This window comes from Triplophysa dalaica, chromosome 16, assembly GCF_015846415.1.
Source record: "Triplophysa dalaica isolate WHDGS20190420 chromosome 16, ASM1584641v1, whole genome shotgun sequence".
Classification (NCBI taxonomy): domain Eukaryota; kingdom Metazoa; phylum Chordata; class Actinopteri; order Cypriniformes; family Nemacheilidae; genus Triplophysa; species Triplophysa dalaica.
The window spans coordinates 20,169,389-20,191,712 of NC_079557.1; the positions used below are offsets into that span (position 1 = coordinate 20,169,389).

General features: G+C 39.5%; 1 protein-coding gene across 1 annotated transcript; it reads right to left on the reverse strand.

Moving 5' to 3' along the window:
- Window positions 1–2,352: 2,352 nt before the first annotated feature.
- On the reverse strand, window positions 2,353–5,088 carry cysltr1 (cysteinyl leukotriene receptor 1). Its single transcript, XM_056770039.1, has 2 exons — window positions 4,736–5,088; window positions 2,353–3,822 (listed from the first exon to the last, which is right to left on the reverse strand). The coding sequence occupies exon 2, from the start codon at window positions 3,804–3,806 to the stop codon at window positions 2,769–2,771; it is 1,038 nt and encodes a 345-aa protein (XP_056626017.1). The 5' UTR covers window positions 3,807–3,822; window positions 4,736–5,088; the 3' UTR covers window positions 2,353–2,768.
- Between the last annotated feature and the right edge of the window lie 17,236 nt (window positions 5,089–22,324).

The window sequence follows — 22,324 nt, forward strand, 5'->3', positions numbered from 1 at the left end:
CTAAACCCTATTGAGTATCTGTCGGGCATCCTTGAACTGAAGGTGTCTAACAGGGATGTACTCACTTCTGTGAGATACTCTAAGTACTTGTCTAATATAAACATATTATCAAGTGGTTATTTAATAATCAAGTAAAGAGACTGTATTAAAATAAGTCCAAATAAACAAATGAAACCAAAACAAATGAGAAAAAAGACACAGATACAAACAATCTTTAAGTTTATAAACCTTAAGGGCACACAATCAGAAAAACTCACAAATTAGGTTACTGTCACTGATATGGATGATGCGCGGATCTAATAATCACACACATACCATAAAGTATGTCTTCTAAAAAAGCTGTTCTCGCGTTATGTACATTATATGTTAAAAAACACATTAACAAATGCCTACATTTCCGTGCCTCTCCATATTGGGTATATGTAAATTAATTCATCCGTAGCCTGCGGCACGTAATCTGTATTGATCAGGGATGGTATATGCCTGTCTAATTTAGCTGTATAGAGCATTAGACTGTTTATTTCTAGGTTGTGGGTTCGAGCACCACATTGGGCGTGAAGGTGCCTTCTGTTCTTAACAGAACTGCCTTCCTGCAGCTCAGTGGCTAGAGCGTGGCTAGTAAGACCAAGGTCATGGGTTCGATCCCAAGGATTGCACATATTCAGATACAAATGTCTAGTCTCATTTAATTTATGTCGCTTTGGATAAAAGCGTCTGCCAAATGCACAAATGTAAAAGGATTTTGTTGTATGCGACATTCTTCTGGCTTCTACTGCTTACATTGTGACCCATAAACATTCGCTTCGAAATTAATCTTGTCCACCATATTTATTTTTAATCTTTCATACATCCCTTCCTGGCATATTTAAGGGAAACTGGAACGCTTGTCGATGAGATCTGGTCCTTCCGTGTCCAGAATCTATCACTTACAGCTGTCATAGTAAGAGAAATCGGTTTCTCCAAGTACCCAAGGGAGTTGGGGCTTACCGATCAATTCAAAGGGTATTGATTCAAAGGGTAGATCTACATTTCGGCAAACACTCCAAAAGATCTTTGACATAACATCTTTCAAATAGTTTAATTTGTAAGTTAGCAACTGAATCAACACTATCCATAGGATCTGTTCTTTTAACAATGTTTTCAGTTCTTTTATCTAAATTAACATATTTTAATTTCTCTGAACAAGCTCTCAACTGGATAAAATCATACCTGTCCAGTAGAAAGCGATGTGTTCGTATTAATTATTCTAAGTCCACATTCTGTGAATTTCCAGCAGGGGTCCCCCAAGTCTCCATACTTGGTCCAATCCTGTTACATTGTATATAAATGATCTGCCAGAGGCATGTAAAAATTTTGATATTCAGATGTATGCAGATGATGCTGTAATCTTTGCATATTCTAAGAACTACCAAGAGATAGCATCCACACTTACATCTGCACTGGTTCACATTGATGACTGGCTTACTTAGTCATGTCTCTATCTAAACACCAAAAAGCAGTCTGTATGGCCTTTACCAAACAAAATGGCCTTTGCCACATCCTAATGTGTTCCTTAGAGGACAGGAGCTTGATATTGTTAATGATTTCAAGTATCTAGGAGTCACATATGACTCCACCCTAACATTCAAAAGTCATGTAAAAAAGGTGGCAAATAAAGTTAAATTCAATGAACAGAAATTTAAACAAGTTAGACTGTTTCTTGACACCAAAGCTGCCAAGTTGTTCTTATAATCTATGAACTTTTCACATATCGAGTATTGTTTTATAAATTGGTCATTAACTAGCACAACTACTCCTAAAAGTATTGAATCTCTTTTCAAGAAAGGTTATACACGGGCTTCTCTAATCAGGGACTGTGTGATAGCATTTAAGAGTACCACTTTTGGACAAAACACATTGTCAATAATAGGCAAAAAATCTGGAACAGTTTGCCCCTCCCAATAAGAAAGTGTCTGCATTCAACACTTTTTCAAACTCACTTAAAACAGTGGCTTCTAGAAAACCAGAGATGTATTCATTTTTAACTGTCATACAATGTATTTTCCATCATGTATTTTTTGTTTTGTTTTGTTGTTTGTTGTCAATGTATATGTCACCATTGTGTTTATGTCACCATTCATTTATAGTGAATGAATGTTGTGTTATTGTTGGCTGTCTTTATGTTAGTTTTATGCTACCTGCCTAGGGACTTCAGATGAAAAGTAGTCATTGTTACTAATTCTGGCATATTTACATGGTGTATTATTATACAATAATGTTCATGAATAGGCATGGTCCCTATCTAATAAATAAAAAAATAATAAAAAAATGATGATGATGAAAATAACTACTTCAAGACTTTATTTACAAAAAAAATGCATGGTGAAGATAACTCCTAGATGAGGAATTCAGTCATCTTCATGTTATGTAATCCATTTATCTGTAATGCAGTACTTATATATATAAATATGGTCATGTGACACATATGTCAGTGTTTTATGAAACAGTATATACAATGATGCATGCATTTACATTGATACTGTAAGTCCCACAATACCATTCAACACCAATACATATCAATAACAAGTTATTCTGTGTAAATATACAACTTTCTACAAGCAAGATAAATGAGACATTCTTTGCATATATCGTTGACAATTGCTGCAAGCTGATCATGAAATTGTAATAAGCCTTTAGAAATGTCCTTTTTATTCTTGAGGTTAACATGTCTATGATGTTTGAAATTCTCTTTTATACTGACAAATAAACATTATTCTGATTCCTTCAAGTTAGCTTGAGCCACTACAGACCTGAGGTTCACTCTCTTCCACAGGTGCAGAGCTTTGAAGACGATGGCGATTCTGGTGTGCGCCACCGATATTACCAGAGACCCTACGGAAGGTGGAAAGGCGGTGTCGAAAATTCTCTCCAGAAAAAAAGTAGAGCATTGGGTCAAAGCAACAGTTGGCAGCAGCCAGGCAGAGTGTGATAACCACAGACTTCTGCATAGAAACAATCTCTTGACAGGTGGTGTCTTTGCGGCTACTGAAGTTGAGATGTAGCGTGCGTTGAATGTGGTAAGGCATAAAACTGACTAAGAAAGCAAACATCACCACAACAATCATACGAATGGCCTTGTTGCGAGTGTACCGCTGCTTGTTAAAGGTATTAGTGTTTCTAAGTAGAGTGCGCAAGATGCCAACATAGCAAAGCAAGATAACCAAAAAGGGAATAATGAACCCCACAACCAGTGAAAAGTAGTTCAGAAAAATCAGTTTGTCTATTGTGCCATTTTCTGGAGGTTCAAAGCACTTGGTTTTGTTAGTCTTTTTATCCAAATGCTCTCCAGATAGGAGAAAGGGTGAACTGGTGGTGCAAATGAATACCCAAATGCACAAACAAACTATCCATGCCTTTTTTTCAGAGGCTAGCCTCAGGTTCTGCACAGGAAACACAATGGCCAAAAAACGGGTAAAACTCATGGCCATCATGAAGAAGATGCTGCAGTAGAGGTTCATGTATAACGCGTAGGAACTTACTCGACATAGAAAGTCTCCCATGTACCACTGCCCTTTGTTGACATAATAGAGCACCCGTAGAGGTAGCGTACTGACACACAGCAAGTCTGACACGGCCAAGTTGAGCATGTAGATGTGGAAGGCTGAGGTTTGCCGGTATGTACGAAGAAGAACATAGAGTGCAAAGCCATTGCCCATCAGCCCAAAGACTGTGATGATTGAGTACACTGTGGAATAGACTTGATTGCGGAAATCATCGATTGAGGTGCACTGTTTTCCATTGTGAAACGAATCATTTTGTAGAGCCATTCTTGCATTAATCTATCTGTAAAAAAAATATACATGAGTAATGTTACCCCTTGAGTAAAGGAATGAAAAATAAAATGTAAAGCATAATTTTCAAACTCAAACTGGATTAAAAAAGTTATTCTATGAAGATGTGAGAAAATGTTATCATTCCTTTTATAATTCTCTTTTTCAATTGTATTATTCTATAAGATACAATTGTTTTACTATTATACAATAATGAACATATTCTCGTATTTATGTTGTATTCAAATTCTCTTTATTTTTAAACGTGTAACACAACTGTGACAAAAAGCTTATAGAAGATAAGGGGAAATAAACTTCATGAACGATCATATCTCCACATTATGGGGTGAACCTTACACGCATTTCATATTTTCCATTTTTATTTGATATAATACTGTATATTTATGTTTAAAGAGTTATACAAATAAAGCTACATTACTTAGATTAATATTGGACAGGAATTGTGTGTTTTTATGCTCTATGCATGTATGCTCTATCCCTTGGGAAAATTGGTTTGTTTGTTTTCTTCTTTGTTTGTTTTATTAGAAAACACATAGTAACCACGGATTCACCATGATCCCCACAGTAACCAAAGTTTAACCATGGTCTGTGAAGTAAAACTATAGTATCCTAATAAAAATGGTAATCTGGCAAAATAAAAACTTATTATTTACTATTATAATCCATGGTTAATCTTAAAACAAGAAAGCATAATGAAATTTACTGTGATGAACTAAGGAATGAGTACAAACTTCAAATGTCAATATTGTTTCTCACAGTACTTTTCAGACGCATTTCTTTCTATGAAGGTTCATCTTATTCAAACGGTTTTATATCGCTCATCGACTTTAAACAACTATGTTAAATCCATCAGTGCATGCTAATGACAGATGAAAGTAATAAATTAACTGATAAAATGTACTTACCGTTATCAGTCAGTCCTCAGTCGATCTGTCCTTCAGGGTAACTGGAAGCAGTTTGAAGAGAGAAGACGCGCATGTGAGACCTCCTCACTTCTCATTTACATAAACATATTTGCATCACCGCTGAACTGAACGTTATAGGACACATGAAAAATGATATAATCAAAGTCGAAACGATGCCACTGAATAAAGTATAATATAACGTTATAAAGCACCCTTTCCTCTAGACGCTCCCTGCACTGTACACACACCCTCTTGTGAATTTCCTTATTACAGGTTCCAACTCTTCAGAACCAGAACGACCTGTTCCGCATTACGTTTCCTTCTTGGGAAAGAGACTTCTTATTTGAATTATGCACTTCATACAGAAGTCTATGAAAAAGACCACTGATGAAACCAATGACGTCAGATGAAAACTAGAAACTTGCTTTAATTACGAAGTTGCTTAGATATCGTGTTACCTGCACTTTATTTTCCCGCAAATAAAATGCATTTAATCACGACAAGCCCAGTTTATAAGCTCTTTTGGTGACCTATGAGAGATTTTAGATACCCCAATACAATAAAAGTATGAATAAATAAACAAAATGAAATGTTCAAAAAGAGTTTACTATGACACGAATTGCGAAGAACATAAATAGGTAGTAAATAAATAAATACAAATTAAATGTTTGTATTACTGACTTATTGTTAAAAATAAACGTTTTTTAAACATTTATATATAAATGTGTCTGTGTGTGTGTGTGTGTGTGTGCGCGTGTGTGCGCGCGTGTGTGTGTGTGTGTGTGTGTGCCTGTGTGTGCCTGTGTGTGCGTGTGTGTGTGTGTGTACAATAGGCAATCGGTCCGTGTAACGCTTCACAATTCAATTTTCAGACCATACAATGTAAATAAAAAAATAAAAAGAGGAAACGAAACGTTAATTTTTACAATTTTCTTGATAACCTTCTTATTTGGATTATTGCCATTTTCTCTCCTTTTCAAAATTTTAATTTGACTGAAATGTAATTTAAGAAATTAACTTTTAAACAAATGAAAACTAGGTGATTTCAATTTTTAGATTTTTCGTTTTACTGTTTTGCGCTGTATAACATTAGCGCAACATTAGGAATGACGCACACTCTTTCAGTGACTAATTACCGTAATGATAGTAATAAGTGCAAGGATGAATTGTCGGCGGCCGCCGGTCAGTATTGCGACTGATCCAGATCACTCTGTAAAACATGTCCTGTAACAATGTTAAGATTAATCAAAACAATCTAGCGCAGTTCTGACAGAACGATCACATGCAATCATTTTGCTATGATGTAATTAATTTACCTTAACTTTGTTATTTAACGTGGTATTTTGGCCGAAGAACGTGAGATAGAGCCTGAAAGCATGCATCACGTCTATTTCGTAATATGTAGGCCTATATATTAACATGGAAATATTAATTTCTTTGAGAAAATTGTAAATGAGATGTGAAATATAGGCTTACAAATACGTCAATTTATTTAACGTTACCATATAATATTAACATCCTGGTTTAAGATCATTACTATTTTATTTTTTAAACAAAATTTCATCTATTTATACTATTTTATTACTATAAACACCATAGATAAAACCGTCCATAGATTTGTGACTACCAGGCAATCAAAAACTTTTGGAAAATCACACTTTAACATCACGTAACAACGTAGGCTATACATTTGTTTTTTTTTATTTAACTGAAATCACATGGTCAATAATCAAATTGTCAGTAACACTTATGGCTCCAAACTGTATGTAATATTCATGTACGTCTCCAGTGCATCCGAAAATGCACCACTATTACCCACGAGAGTCATAACAAAATATGGTCACACTGGTATATTGACGACCACAGTGCATTGGCACAAATTACTCCTGTGTACCCATATGCCCAGAGAGGCAACCGCTCGACAGACAAATCCGCATGTTTATGTCGAATTCCAAAAACTGTCCACTAAAAACAAAAGAAACCATTCTGGGAAATTGTTTTTAAATGAAGCTATAATGGTCTCTACTGGAGTTACTGTAATCTAATTACTTTTCACTTGAAAAACTAAAGTAAGGGAATACTCTTATTTTATTTTTTATAGTTTCTTCTGATGTAATTGATCTACAGCTACATTTATGCATTTAGCAACATTGCATTGTTCTATACATTTGTTTCTGACAATTTTCTTCGGCATCGAACCCATGGCCTAAGCGTGACTAGTGCCCTCTAACCGCTGAGCCCCAGGAAAGCCTTTCTAATGAAATACTGTATATATTAATTATACCTTAAAAATGTATGCTTTAATGTATCCTTTGCACATTTGTATACTTTGGTCGGTTAATAAGAATAATTTATGTAGTTATTTATTATTTATATGAATGAATTAAATAAGCCGTTTCATCCTTGAATCAATGTTGATGTAAGATATAGAAAGCAATTAGTAATAAAGAAATAAAAAACTTTTTAGAGAGAGCAATTTGTATAGTAATCTAATTACACCAATGAATATGTAATAAGTAACTAGTAATTGAATACTTTTTCAGAGTTCTGCAAAACACGAAGGAAGATATTTGGAAGAATGTCAGTAACCAAACAGATCTTATGCCCATTGACTCCCATAAAGCTGTAAATGGAGGGTGAGATCTGTTTGGATACTGACATTCTTCCAAGTATCTTCATTTGTGTTCAGCAGATCAAAAACTGTTTGCAGTTAAAATTATACCCGTGCTACTTACCAAGTGCTGGATTCTTACCCGAAAGCTACTGTACCTACCTGATATCCACTCCATAGCCATGTTTCGCTCAGCTGTCATCTCTTGTTCCTGATCAGCATCTGTGTCATCTTCCCAGTTGAGGTATGTGCATTCCAGCTGTGTCTAGCCCCACGTCCACGACCCCATCAACTGCCAATACAAAGGACAGTATTACCACCCCATTATCCATATCATTAAATATCATTGTTTACGACTCACCTGCCTTATACTGCTCCGTGTCACCTGTAATAAAAAAGCTGTTTACTTACCATCTGTTATCTGGGTAGTTCCAAGTGGTGAATATGATTTATGACCCATAATTTGTTACCCCCTGCCAGTTGTTAGATACTGTCCCCATAGTACATCCTGTGTTGCATTTGTTATATCCTGTTTGATTTTTTTTATAATTTCCAGACCTCCTTGTTTCACCCCCCCCCCAGGGTTTACAGAAAAGAAAAGGATTTGTTTTTTCACAATGCTTGGTCTTTGACCATAATGTCTGTGAATGAAGCAATACAACACAAGTTAAAGAAATAAGAAGCACTAACGTAAAATAAAAAAGATAAATTGTAATTAAATGAAATAAGATAAAATAAAATAGTATATTTAAGTTCTTTAAAAAAACTTGCATGAGTTGAAGGGTGAGGCGTGCACTCAGTTGTTGAAAATAAAAAAAAAGTTCCAGGTATGTTGGGGGCTCCTCTGTCCCCCTTCCATCCCACACACCCCTCCCACCGGTGCTTTCACCCTGGCTGTCTTTCTAACTAGCAACATGGCAACAGTTTGCTATGGGTAATTTGAAAATTAGAGAGAGAGAAATTAAATGTGTGACGTTTCTTCTAGAGCGAGTCCAGGTTTTGAATTATATCTGACAAATAATGAAAAGTGTTTGAGACTTTAGGGTCTGTCTTCTTATCAATTTGTCCCAAACAAAGTTTATATTTGTGTCTTTATATGACCAGGGGCCTGTTTCACGAAGCAAGGTGAACAAAAACTGAGTTGTAGAGTAAGTTTTGATATGACAAAACCAGACAAACCCAACCTGGTTTAGATCAGGTTCAGCTGTAGCACTACGCTTGGTATAAACTTTCTCTGTCAACTCCATTTTGATCCAGAGTTCATGGGGAGCGTGCACCTGAAGTTTGACATGTATGACAGGCTCAATCAAACTGATGCAGCTTTCCATGCTCCGTATGATTGGCTGTTTAAGTTACCATGGCGACGAAACCTGCACAAAACCAATTTGTGATATAGCTTTTTGGGGGGAGACCGCCTCAACACCCCCAAATTCACTTTTCACACAAACATATGGCATTTTTAATTAAATACATAATATGTAAATATGTGTCAAATACATTCAAGAATATTTATAACAATGTTATAAAAAAAGCTCAAACTGTATTTTGCCAAAATGTTCAATTTGGAAAGTAAGCTTGTTATTTTGTCAACAAGATTATAGATGTTGCTATGCAATAACATGTAGTCATTTTTAAAGTGCAAGTTAAGTGAGCCTCAGGTTTCTTTGCGGAAACAAAAATCAATACAACAAGATGTAGGTTGAGATATTATCTGTGTTTTTGAACACTGCATTCTTATCTTTTTGTCTACGATGTAAAGAATGTTGTTGGAATGAATGTCTTCAAACACTCCTTGTATCTCTTTAACTGGGTCATAAACTAAAAATAACCATTTTTTATTGATATTTTGACATAACGTTGGACTAAAAACATACTACATATTAAAAGAGTCCCGAATTTTAAGCATTTATCAACAATTATTTTATCTCCATCTTCTTTTGACACAAGCTTAAAGGGTATGTCTTGAATAGTCCTATAAGGCCAATGAAAAAAGGATCCACTTCCTTTTGTGGATTTTTATATAATAGGTTTTATTGGCAGGCTTTTAAATGAGTGTAGTGATTGTGACTTGACTACTCTGCTAGGCTGTTCATGGCTTTGTAAATTAATTTCAGACCACCAAACTTCCTCCTTAGTACAAAATGTACTTTTATTACAGCCAAGCTCATTAAACACTTTGTTTTCAATTTCCTATTCTTTTAACATCAAATAATTAAACATCACATCAAGACATTTATGGCTACTTTTACTATATCCTCTCTCTGACCTCCTCACTGAGGCTCACTGATAAGAAGAAATTGCAAAGTCTGGCAAGTTTCCCAGCAGATTTTGACTAAAAATAACATCCTTTGCATAGACATATGAAAAATCACAATGCTAAGTCCAAATAGTTTTTAAATCAGTGTGCAATTATATATTTGTATAAATGAATAAAAAAAGAGAATAATAGAATAAAAAAATATATCATAACCTTTTGAATCAAATCATGACACTTGTGGCCTTGTTCTACATGTATGCGAAGCGATGCAGGAAACAAGCAGAGTGCAATACTGGTTTCACACATTGATGAGTCGGACCGATAACCTCTATATTTTGACATCAAATAGTTTTCTGCATAGCGTTTGCAAAATCAGCACAGGAAGTGGTCTCATTTTCACATAGAGGGCAAAAAACTAAGAGAACGATGCACTTTAGCAGAAACAATAAGGTAAAATAACAATAAAAAAAATATTAAAGTTATATATAACATTTCAGGTCGTGTCTTGATCACACTGTCAGTGGTTATTCTGTGATAACAACTGACTGCCTGTACATTCCACTTAGTACACTGCTATATTAAGATTTTGAATTTGACAATTTGTTTAAAAAAATGTTTTACCATATTTGTAACGAATGCAGACCTTACAGAAGGAAAACCCTTTTACATTTTGCTTAAAGTCGCTTTAAGGTTTAATCTTTTGTTCATTTATGTGTAATATTAAACTACATCTGTCAACATTACTCACAATACCTGGATAACTATGCATTATTAGCCTTAAGGGAATAACTGCCCTGGGAATGTCGCAACTAGCCAATCAGAATGAAGTAGAGATATATAATATAATATAACGCTTGATTGACAAATTCATTAAGCAAAGCTGCAGTGTAAGCCTCCCCTCTTCATGTTAACAAAGAAAAAAAATATTCAAATTAAAATATTGCAGCCGAGTGTGAAGCGGCTGGGATGAGAATCAGCACCTCCAAATCTGAGGCCATGGTTCTCAGTCGGAAAAGGGTTGCTTGCTCACTTCAGGTAGGTGGAGAGTTCCTGCCTCAAGTGGAGGAGTTCAAGTATCTGGGGGTCTTGTTCACGAGTGAGGGAAGGATGGAACGGGAAATTGACAGACGGATCGGTGCAGCTTCTGCAGTAATGCATTCGCTGTACCGGTCTGTCGTGGTGAAGAAGGAGCTGAGCCGCAAGGCGAAGCTCTCGATTTACCGGTCAATCTATGTTCCTACTCTCACCTATGGTCATGAGCTATGGGTCATGACCGAAAGGACAAGATCCCGGATACAGGCGGCTGAAATAAGCTTTCTCCGCAGGGTGGCCGGGCGATCCCTTAGAGATAGGGTGAGAAGCTCGGTCACTCGGGAGGAGCTCAGAGTAGATCCGCTGCTCCTCCACATCGAGAGGGGCCAGCTGAGGTGGCTCAGGCATCTTTTCCGGATGCACCCTGGACACCTTCCCGGGAAGGTGTTCCGGGCATGTCCCACCGGGAGAAGACCCCGGGGAAGGCCTAGGACACGCTGGAGGGACTATGTCTCCCGGCTCGCCTGGGAACGCCTCAGTGTCCCCCCGGAAGAGCTGGAGGAAGTGTCTAGGGAGAGGGAAGTCTGGGCATCCCTGCTTAGACTGCTGCCACCGCGACCCGGCCCCGGATAAGCGGAAGAAGATGGATGGATGGAAATTAAAATATTTTTTTGCAGAAGATACTCTCTGTAATTTAAGTTAGTTCATATCATACTTATATGTGACTCTGGACCACAACCAGCTATTAGTAGCGTGGATATATTTGTGGCAATAGCCAACAATACATTGTATGGGTCAAAATTATTGATTCTTCTTTTATGCCAAAAATTATTAGTATATGATAGGGATAGTTCACCCAAAAATGAAAATTCTGACATGAATTACTCACGCTCTAGTTCTTCTAAACCTGCAATTTCTATTTGGATGGCAAACCAGCATAAAAAGTCATAGTTGCCCCTTTTCAACCTGGGTAGAGGTCACAGAAAATCTATTTTGAAGTCTGACCTTGGGGAAGCCAGTGTGTGTAGCTGAGTTTGACCTGCTTTGAGTTTATGAGATAAGAAAAATTCTGATGGAGTTCTTCTGAGCCTCTGCATTTTGAAATATGATAAGGATAGCTGTAACTTGTGCTGTGAAGTTTGGAGGCCCAGCTTGAAGTGTTGCAGTGGGACAGGCTTGTCGTTTTTCACAAAATACCTGCTCTGGGTGTGTTGTGCCTCACCATTGTGTTGTCAACCACGTGGCTTTGTGTGGGTGGGATCTGCATGAACTGATTGAATGTTAGAAACATCACAGGTTGGTGGGAGGTCTGTCTGATTACATTCTGTATTATGATGTGAATGTTAAATTGCTGAATGGCTTGTTGATCTCTTGTCATCCGAGTGCTCAGGCTCTGGTGGGAGCAGTGGATAGATCAATATTCTTGTGATCCGAAAACACCGCCAGTTCCCATTTTCTGCGCGCTAAGAAATCCTCCAGGTATTCCTCAATTTTGGAATCCCCCTGGAGAATGTCGCCGGGTCGACAGGTCTAGGAGGACCATCCAGTGTACATGCCTGCTGGGTTCAGTGTTGGTCGGATTGTTCTGTCATGAAACGGGATTGGCATATCCCAGTCGCAGGCAGGTAAGGGTTAACAAAAATATTTATTTAAAATATAACCCAAAAACAAAACCCACGATGGGGAAAAACGCAGGAAAATAATATTGACTTATAAAAGAAACACTTCCCACGAGGGGGAATGAACCGAGCAGTTAAAAAACGTATACTTCTTCGAGAAAAAGCAAACTAAGCAAGAACTAGGTTTAGACAAAGTAACACTGCGACTAGCACTAAACAACATGAAATGACGACAACAATCCGACAAGGAACAGAGAAACAAAAGGGATTTAAATAGGGAACAACTAACGAGGTAATAATTACGAAAGGGAGGTGACCGGCAGGTGACAGAGATTAAACACTAAGGGCATGATTACGGGAGACAGAAGGGCGGGGCTGAGAGACATGACAGGAGGACACATGGTAACAACAAAAAGTAACAACAAAAGCCACGCGACTCCACACAAAACAACCGCAGGACATGGTACTGTCCCGACCCTGTCCAAGAGTTAGAACTCAAAAACAGGAAGGACAGAGTCCTGACAACCAGCGAGCAGCAGCATAATACAATTTGGTTTTAGAAACCATAAACAATTTATCGACAGTGAAAAAACCTGTGGGACAACATTTAATTTCGTAAGACATCGGCAAAGGCATCACGAAGAGAGGTAAGTTAATGCCATGTTTAAGATTTAGCTTTGCAGTTTGAGCATTTTTATAAGTTTAGAAAGTAGGGCTTAAAGATAAGATTGATCGTATTTTTATTGTCATTGCGATATGAACATGTAATAAAAGGATGGGCACCGAAACGTGCTTTTAAACGATAGGTGGGGCCTCTGCTTGTTCTGGCTGCTCCTCTATCGAAGTTTGAACACGCACACACACACACACACACACACACAAATGTGTTTATTGCTGCACAGCCTTGCTGTTAGGAGGGCTGATAAAAAAAGTTCCTTAAAAAAGTGGTTTATTTTTAGGTTATTTTGGGGGACACTAAGTAATAAGTTCTAGAATGAGAACATATTCAAGTATTTGCTGGTTATTTGTTACATGTTCTATTGGCAGAAGAAAATATGAAGAAAATGTATGTTACACTTCGGGTTTGTGACTTTAGTGCTCTTCCTAAAGTAAATAAAATGACCTTATTTTATCTGCTTTTTGATCATAGCAAACAATAATGAAAATTATTATCTTAGAATAGAAGATATACTTTCTCTTGCATAACATAAATGATCAATAGTTAAGTATGTGGTATTGTAGTCATGGTTTTTATCTGTCTCTGTCTTGACTGTCTAAATTGGACTCGGTCTTGACTTGGACTCAAACCTCTCTGGACTTGGACTTGATTTGGACTCTAACCTCTTTGCACTCTTTGCAGACTTATCTTCGACTCGACAACAGTGGACTTGACTACAGCCCTCCCCTTCGCTCTGGTTGGGCTGTCTGTGTAATTGGCATCTCTCCGTCTTCGTGAGACGATGGTGTAGCTTCCCATTTTTTATCTGCACTTTCATTAGTGACTAAAAAGCCCAATTCTCGAATGGCAATTTCTGTTGCATTTTCTGTTCATCCAGGTGTATTCCTACAAATCCCAGAATAAACTGCTGGATGACAAGCAGTCTGGCATCCACTCCACTGAGACTGCACTGCTATTGGTCACAGAAGCACTGCGGCTCGGTCCTGATTCTGCTAGAGCTATCTGCAGCGTTTGACACTGTCCATCCCCTAGCAACCCCTAAAACTGCTAGCAACCCTGTCATCTCTAGGAATCTCCGGCTCTCCTCTCCACTGGTTCAAATCCAACCTCTCAGGCAGATCGTTCATGGTGTCATGAAGGGGCTCAATGTCCACCGCTCACCACATGATCACTGGGGTCCCTCAGGGATCGGTGCTTGGACCTCTGCTATTTTACATCTACACAACATCCTTGGGACCCATCTCACGGGCACATTGCTTCTTGTATCAATGTTATGCTGATGACACCAAGATCTACATCTCGTTTCATGCGATCATGATATCATGCGATATCATGCGATATCATGATATCATGCGATATCATGCGATATCACTCAAGCAGCTCACATTACAGACTGCCAAGAAGACATCTCAGCCTGGATGAAAGAGCATCACCTCCAGCTGAACCCTGCCAAGACAGAACTACTCCTGTTTCCGGCACACCCAACGGTGCAACATGAACTCACCATCCAACTTGGCAATACCACAATCACTCCTTCCAAAATGGCCAGGAACCTCAGAATCATATTTGATGAACAGCTGTCCTTCAATGATCACATTGCAAACACAACGATATGCCGATATGCCTTATTCAACATTAGAAAGATTAGACCCTATCTCACTGAGCATGTGCCACAACTCCTTTTCCAGGCCCTGGTAGTCTCAAGGTTGGAGACTTTCCCACTCAATCTCATCTCTCACACTCCTTCATGGTGGAACATTCTTCCTTACTCGGTCCGGCCAACCACATTTCTCACAACATTCAAAAAACTACTTAAAACCCATCTCTTCTGTGAATACTTGACAGGCATTCTTTTTTAAAAATTAATTACCCTCTCTCTGTCTTTCAACTGGTAGTGGTCTAAATTTGGTTGAAACCAATATTCAAAATACCTATTGTATCATTGCTTATGTATGACATATCGTTTATTGGTCCCTAAACTCTAAGTAAGTCGCTTTGGATAAAAGCATCTGCTAAATGACTAAATGTAAATGTATATATATAAACTCCCTCGCTGCAGTTCTTAAAGGTATACTTGAGGAGCATGGAGGAGATCCCGAAGAGTGTTGGCGCAAGGTCACGTGCTTGTTTGACTCCGCTACAAAAAAATTGCTGTGCATGTTATCATCAAACGAGGTAACGACAGCCAGCAGATGTGAGGGGCGGCCGATCTTCTATAAAAGCCAGAATTGACCGATGAGTGGTAAACCTCTGTGACCTTAATGGGGCATTTTCAACGATTTCTGGGGCAGGCCTGGCTCTGGTCCATTGATGTTGGCATGGGGAACATAAACTTCTTTTGGCTGTGCAGCGAAATTTCAATCTGTTTTTTGTCCCGGCCACAGTACGAAAAATGCCTTGCACAGGGTCACAAATGACCCACTGATGGTGGCAGATGCTGGCACACCATCCCGTCTTATCCTTCTGGATTTGACTGCAGCGTTTGATACGGTGGCCCATAACATATTTCTTCATCGACCATAGGTCTCTCTGAATCGGCTTACAACTGGTTTTCATCCTACCTTCATGGTAGAACTGAACATGTTCCAATGGGAGATGCTAAATCCCTAATGTATGTCACCTGTGGTGTCCCACAAGGCGAATTATAAATACTGTCCGAAGACTTTCTCTCTCTCTCTCTCTCTGTCTCTCTCTCTCTCTGTCTGTCTGATTTTTTCCTTTCTCATTGAAACTTTTTTTTGCTCTTCAAAACTTTTTTTTGCTCTTCAACACTTTTTTTTTCGCTCTCCAAAACTTTTTTAGTCACATTTGGTCCGCCCCATTATTTAAGTTTAAGTCTAGTTTTGTCGACGAAATATGAAAAACATTTGAGTTAATAAATATACTGTACAGGACATTATATTTAATCTACTAAAATCTAAATTGTTTAAATCATGTACTTGGTGTAAATAAACGTTCCCTGTCTTTGCTTGAGACAGCAATGAATGAGAAATAGCTTTCAGTACATTAACATTTAGTCATTTAGCAGACGCTTTTATCCAAAGCGACTTACAGATGGGCTAAGCAATAGAAGCAATTGGGACAGCATAAGTACAAAAGCATAAGTGCAATCAAAAAAAGGGGACGTCACATATAACCGAACACAGTATACAGAGCTAAGAGTAGAGAAGATATAGAAGTCAGAACTGGTCAGTCAGATGTTGACAGAAGAGATGTGTTTTCAGACGTTTTTTAAAGATGGCTACAGAATCTGCAGATCTTATAGCAGCGGGCAGATCATTCCACATAGGTGGAACCGATCCAGAGAAGGTGCATGAGAGAGATCTTCTAACTTTTTGGGATGGCACCACAAGACGTCGTTCGTTTGCAGAGCGTAGGGATCTGGCGGGCACATATGTCTGCATTAGCGAGTGAAGATAAGATGGTGCCGAACCAGTGGTGGTCTTGTAGACCAGGAGCAGAGTCTTGAATTTGATGCGAGCGACTATAGGGAGCCAATGTAGCTTAATGAATAGAGGAGTGATGTGTGCTCTCTTCGGTTCATTAAAGATAACTCTTGCCGCGGCATTCTGGATCATCTGTAGAGGTTTGGTTGTGCAAGCTGGAAGTCCACCCGGTAGCGCATTGCAGTAGTCCAGTCTGGACAGGACAAGAGCCTGTACTAGGACTTGCATAGCATGCTCTGATAGGAACGGCCTAATTTTCCTAACATTGTAGAGGATCTACAGGACCGGGCGGTGCTGGCAACTTGATCTGTGAAGTTCAGCTGATCATCGATCACCACTTCCAGGTTTCTTGCCTTTCTGGAAGATGTAATGGTTGATGAGCCCAGTTGAACGGAGAGGTTGTGATAAATCTTTAAGTCGGCCGATTACAAGCAGTTCTGTTTTTGTAAGGTTCAGCTGCAGGTAATGGCCATTCATCCAGAGCGAGTTGTCGGCTAGCCAAGCTGAGATGCGTGCAGAAACAGTCGGATCGTCAGGCCGAAAAGACAGGTAGAGTTGTGTATCATCCGCATAGCAATAATAGGAAAAGCCATGTTTCCGAATGACAGAGCCTAGGGATGTCATGTATACAGAGAATAGCAACGGACCAAGCACTGAGCCCTGAGGCACACCTATGTCGAGATGTTGGGACTCAGACACCTCACCTCCCCGGGATACTCTAAATGACCTACCTGAGAGGTAAGACCTGAACCATTGTAGCACCATTCCGGAGACCCCCGTAGCCTTGAGGCTGGACAGGAGGATGTGATGGTTAACGGTGTCAAAGGCGGCAGATAGATCCAGTAGGATGAGCACAGATGAGTTAGAGGAAGCTCTGTCCAGTCTCTGGGCTTCAATGACGGAGAGCAGCGCAGTCTCAGTGGAATGACCGCTCTTGAAACCAGACTGTTTGCTGTCCAGGAGGTTGTTCTGGGTGAGAAAGGATGAGAGTTGGTTACATACAACACATTCTAGACATTTCACATTGAAGGGGAGGAGGGATACGGGTCTGTAGTTTTCTAACAGTGCAGGATTAAGAGTAGGTTTCTTTAGTATTGGGGTAATACGGGCCTCTTTGAAGAGAGTAGGAAATGTACCAGTGGTGAGAGATGAGTTGATAATGTGGATCCGAGAGGGAACAACCGATGGAGAGATGGCCTGGAGGAGATGAGTTGGGATGGGATCTAGGGGGCAGGTGGTCGGGTGGTTAGAAGAAATGACCTTGAAACGTCCTCTTCAGATAGGAGAGAGAACAAGGGGAGCAAGCATGTGTCTGGGGATTGGGGGTGGTCAAGAGACGATGGCGCAGATAATTGATTGCTGATGGTGGTTGTTTTCTTTACAAAGAACGACGCGAAATCGTCAGCTGTTAAGTCCAATGAAGGTGAGGGGGTAGGCTGGCAAACAAGAGCTGAAAAGGTTTTAAAGTGAGTACGAGGGTCAGGAGAGTTGTTGATTTTAGCGTGGTAGTACTGGGTTTTCGCAGAGGAGACATCCGCAGAGAAGGAAGAGAGAATAGACCTGATAGAGATAGAGGTCAGTAGGTTTGTTTGATTTGCGCCACTTTCTCTCAGCAGACCTGAGAGTGGCGCGATGCTCACGGAGAACATCAGATAACCAGGGAGCAGAGGGAGATGCAAGAGATGGCATAGACGTAAGAGGGCTTAAAATGTCTAATCAGGGGGTTAGTGTGGAGCAAAGGGTGTGGGTGGCGGTGTTAGCATCAAGGAGAGAGAACTGTTTAGGGGGTGGGGGAGTGGCAGAGACTCCAGAGGACAAGCAGGAGGGAGAGAGTGATCGTAGGTTTCAGAAAGACATATTATATCAATTTTATTACATTTCTTTAGCCATGCAAACATGTTAAATATTTGGTTCGAATATACAGTTTGACTCACTTCATCACTTGTATAATCAATAGAGTACAGCGCTGGTTTTTGTTTGGCTGACTTTGTTGCATTTCAAGTTTTATTAGCGGATAAGTAAACTTAGGCATATAAAAACGTTTGAGCTTGCCTTTTTAATGTGTTTTGGGGTGACTCGCCTGCAGTCACGCTTCAAGTTTGCAGCGTTTTACTGGCATTCGCAAAAGAAAATAAGATGCTTTGTAAACCACGTGGAGACACAGAATATATGTCTGTGCTTACCCTTCTCCCAGAGACTTCTCTCTACCGTTTATATGAGATAAGCAGCACATGTGCGCAAACTGATGTCCGCCAGGTGGGACAAAAATATTTTCGTCTCGATTTTATTAGTTGACGAAAATGTCAGTATATGTTTATTACAATTTCTGTTATCATACATTCCTTTTTATTTAGTCATCGTCTCGTTTTCGTTCCCACATGCTAATGTTAGCTAGCCATCATTTTTTCTCACTTGTGTTGCTCTTGGAGGAAAAAGTTTTGAAGAGCGAAAAAAAAGTTTTTAAGAGTGGAAAAAAATTTGAAGAGCGAAAAAAAATGTTTCAAGGAGAGAGTTTTCGGATTTAAGCCCATTGCACATTGAGTCCGTAATTTGTGTCCGAAATTTCCGCATGTTAAAAAATAAATACGACCACACGTAGTGTCAATCACATTTACACACTGCCTCCACTGGGTTCGATTTTCTACGTTTTTCGCATACGTAGCAAGCATTTTGAGTGGCCTGTTTTTAACAATTCAGAGAAATGTATGTGCAAAGACCTTTATGCTCAGAAAGAGTCTGGATATGGTATTCATTTTTTTCCCCACAATGAATAGGAAACTTGAAACTTCGTTCCACACTGACATTTGCAGGTGCAGAAAAGCTAATCTATGCCGTTTCCACCAGACAAGATTATTGCAATGCACTCCTCACGAACGGGATTTTAATGCTCTTAAACTGTTCAATCGTTAAAGATGTGAAATTTTTCTCATCTCTAAAATTTTTTATGACTGTTGAGTCAAGATATAAAATAATAAAAGGGGAAATGTAACATTTTCACATTTTATTTATTTACCCTCCTTTTGGAATTCAACCCTACTTAAATTTACAATACATTCAAGATGCTTTTATCCAAAGCGACTTACATTGCATTATTCAATATATTTCTCTATAAGTATATGCAATCCCCTGGGATCGAATCCACGAGCTATGCTCTAACCACTGAGCTACTGGAAAGCAAGTAGTAATTTAGTTAATGATATACATGTCTGCAGTCATACATACAGTATATGCTCAGTTCTATGTTACATGACAGTAAATTTTGTCAAAAAAGACAGTCAGGTTTGAATAAATGCAGATGTTTATACAACTATTACTACTAGGCTCCTTAAATCTATATCACACTAACAATTTATACATTATGAACCTATATCTTCATGACATTTTCTCTAACTGGACCTCTTTAAATTTAAGTTGAAACCCCTTGTCTACTGCTTCAGCGGAGTTTAGTGAGTGTGAGTTGGATTGACACTTCTGAGCTGAGCAACGGTCAAACTTCAAAAGTAAATCAAATAAAAGTTGCGGAAAACTCTAAGGCTATAAAATAAGATACTATTTGGGAGCCCCTATTTTTTCAAACTCTGAGGTAAAGATTCCTAACTTTTCATTTACTGTTACATTTTAAGAGGAAAGCAGGCTAGAGTACATTAATAAATGCAACACAAAAATGTTTAATGTAAATTTGAGGTGGCATATCATAAAATGGCTTTAACCCACCATTCCAAAACAGTAAATAATAAATAACCGAACTTACTTAAATAAATAAGTATATATGTTTATCTCCTCATTATACTAGTTAATTAATAAAAATGAAGGTAAATGAGTGATGAGCACCATATGATATGAAGGGTTATGTGTTTGCATATATCTTGCAGTGCATTACAAAACTAGCAGTCCTAGGCAGTACAGGACATTTTAAATGTACAGGTTTTTCAAATTAGTAAACTACATTGTCACAATATATTTTCAAAAAAAATTTGCAAGGGGAATTCTACAAAGTCAGCAGATTTTTCCAGTTACCACACCACAGTAAATAAAAATACAACAGGGCAAAGAATTGGATAATATTTCATACCACAGTGATCATTTAAAATTTATAGTGCTAAATGAATAATCCACTGCTATACCTCTACTACTACTAATACTACTAAAAGTAACAATAATCAGTCTCATAATAATTGGTTCTATTTATAAAATTGTAGCGCAGGTCTATGCTTGAGACACATTTATTTGAGCCTTTATGTAAAGCATACTCTGGTTAAAGCTGACTTTATTTACATACAAACAAACAATCATAGCCTGTTAGCTGAGGTAGCTCACATGTATCTGAGGCTAGCTAAACTAGCCAGCATGACAAAAGTAGCAAACTAACTTGTTCAACAGTTGGCATTATTCGTCTCCTTCCACCCACATAAATTGGCTTGCCTTTATTCTGTGATCGTTTTTCTTCATCGGTTTTCTTCTTTTTGCATTTCTCTGCACAAGGCGCAGAAGTAGGTTTTGATGACATTGTAATTAGCGTCAACCGTTATTCTCATCACTTCAGTTGAAAGTTGGCGGCTGTCAATCATCCCGTCAGACCTGTAGGGAGACGTCACTTACCAAGTGACAGCCCAGCCCAAATGTGATATTGACCTGTTTACCCCATGAACACTTACATGCTTTGCAAATGAATGCATAATGAATGCATGTAATACATGCAAATAAAGACAGGTACTTTTAATTCTCCAAAATATAATAAAATATGACATCTCAGCTGGAGGGACGGGCATGATCGCAACTTTCACCAGAAGGGTGGCGACATCGCCCAAAGGACAGGAGCATTCTTGCCTCAAACCGAGGTAAATAGAATGCCCCGAAACCTGGGCGGGAGTCTGGCGAACTGGATCATCCTCATCAGCCAATGTGATGGGCAGGGGAGCGGTAAACACGCCCCCAGATACCGCAACAGAGGGACTACAGGAGGGATCTGCATCACCATCCCCATGGGGACAGGTTATGTGGGTTGTCTGGCAGAAAGGCGTCTTTCATCTGCGCAAGGTTGAACCATATGTGTCATTCCTGGAGCTTGACCCGCAGCAGTGTAAGCCTAGGAACTTACATGCCTTGGAAGTGAGCCCTGGTCAACCCCTCCGGGTGAAAGCCGTCTGTGGGCACAGGTGTTCCGCGACAGCGCGCTTCACCTGGGGTATGTCGACATATCCCTTAGCTGCCCCGGTGTTGAGGGAGAGAAGCAGGCGTTCCAGATCTTGGTGAGCTCCTCATGCACCTCAGGAAGAAAGAATACAAGAGGCCGAATGTACCAGGAGTCCAGCCGGGCAGCCCGGGCAAGGATGGTTGACATCTCCACGTCAGTCTCTTCCATGCTAAACCGGCTGAAGCCGGCGGCTCCAGGCAGTCTTCAGCATCTGATGCTAGGAGGTCGTCGTCCGATGGTGTGACGTAAACCTTATTCTCATCACACTCTTGTGTGGGTCTGCTATGGGCCGGTCGTCTGCCGCCCATTGGAGACGAGTTTGGCGAGTGTATCGAAGCATGGACCGCAACATTGGCTGCAGCGGGTTAAAGTCCATGGGAGTCCCCACCCCACCATCTTCTATCGCCACTGCAGCCGCCGCGTAGCAGGGATCAGACCATGTTGTGGCTGCGTCCAAAAAGAACACTGCCAATTGTGACCGCAACACCTTGATCAACATATGCTCGCAGTACGGGCATGCCAAATCATCAACCTGCTACGTCAGCATGCTGGCGGCCCAAGCATGCGATGCAGGTATTGTGCCCGTCAGGACGAGGCGGCTGCATCCATGTTTACAGCGGCGAAACATGCCTTGTAGGAAATTCCAGCTCTTTTAGGAAAAGTTTTTCTAACAGACACCTATGTTCGCTACCGAACGGCTCAGGGGAAGTCGCATACAAGAGGACGAATCCGCTGCTCCACGTCGTAGAAA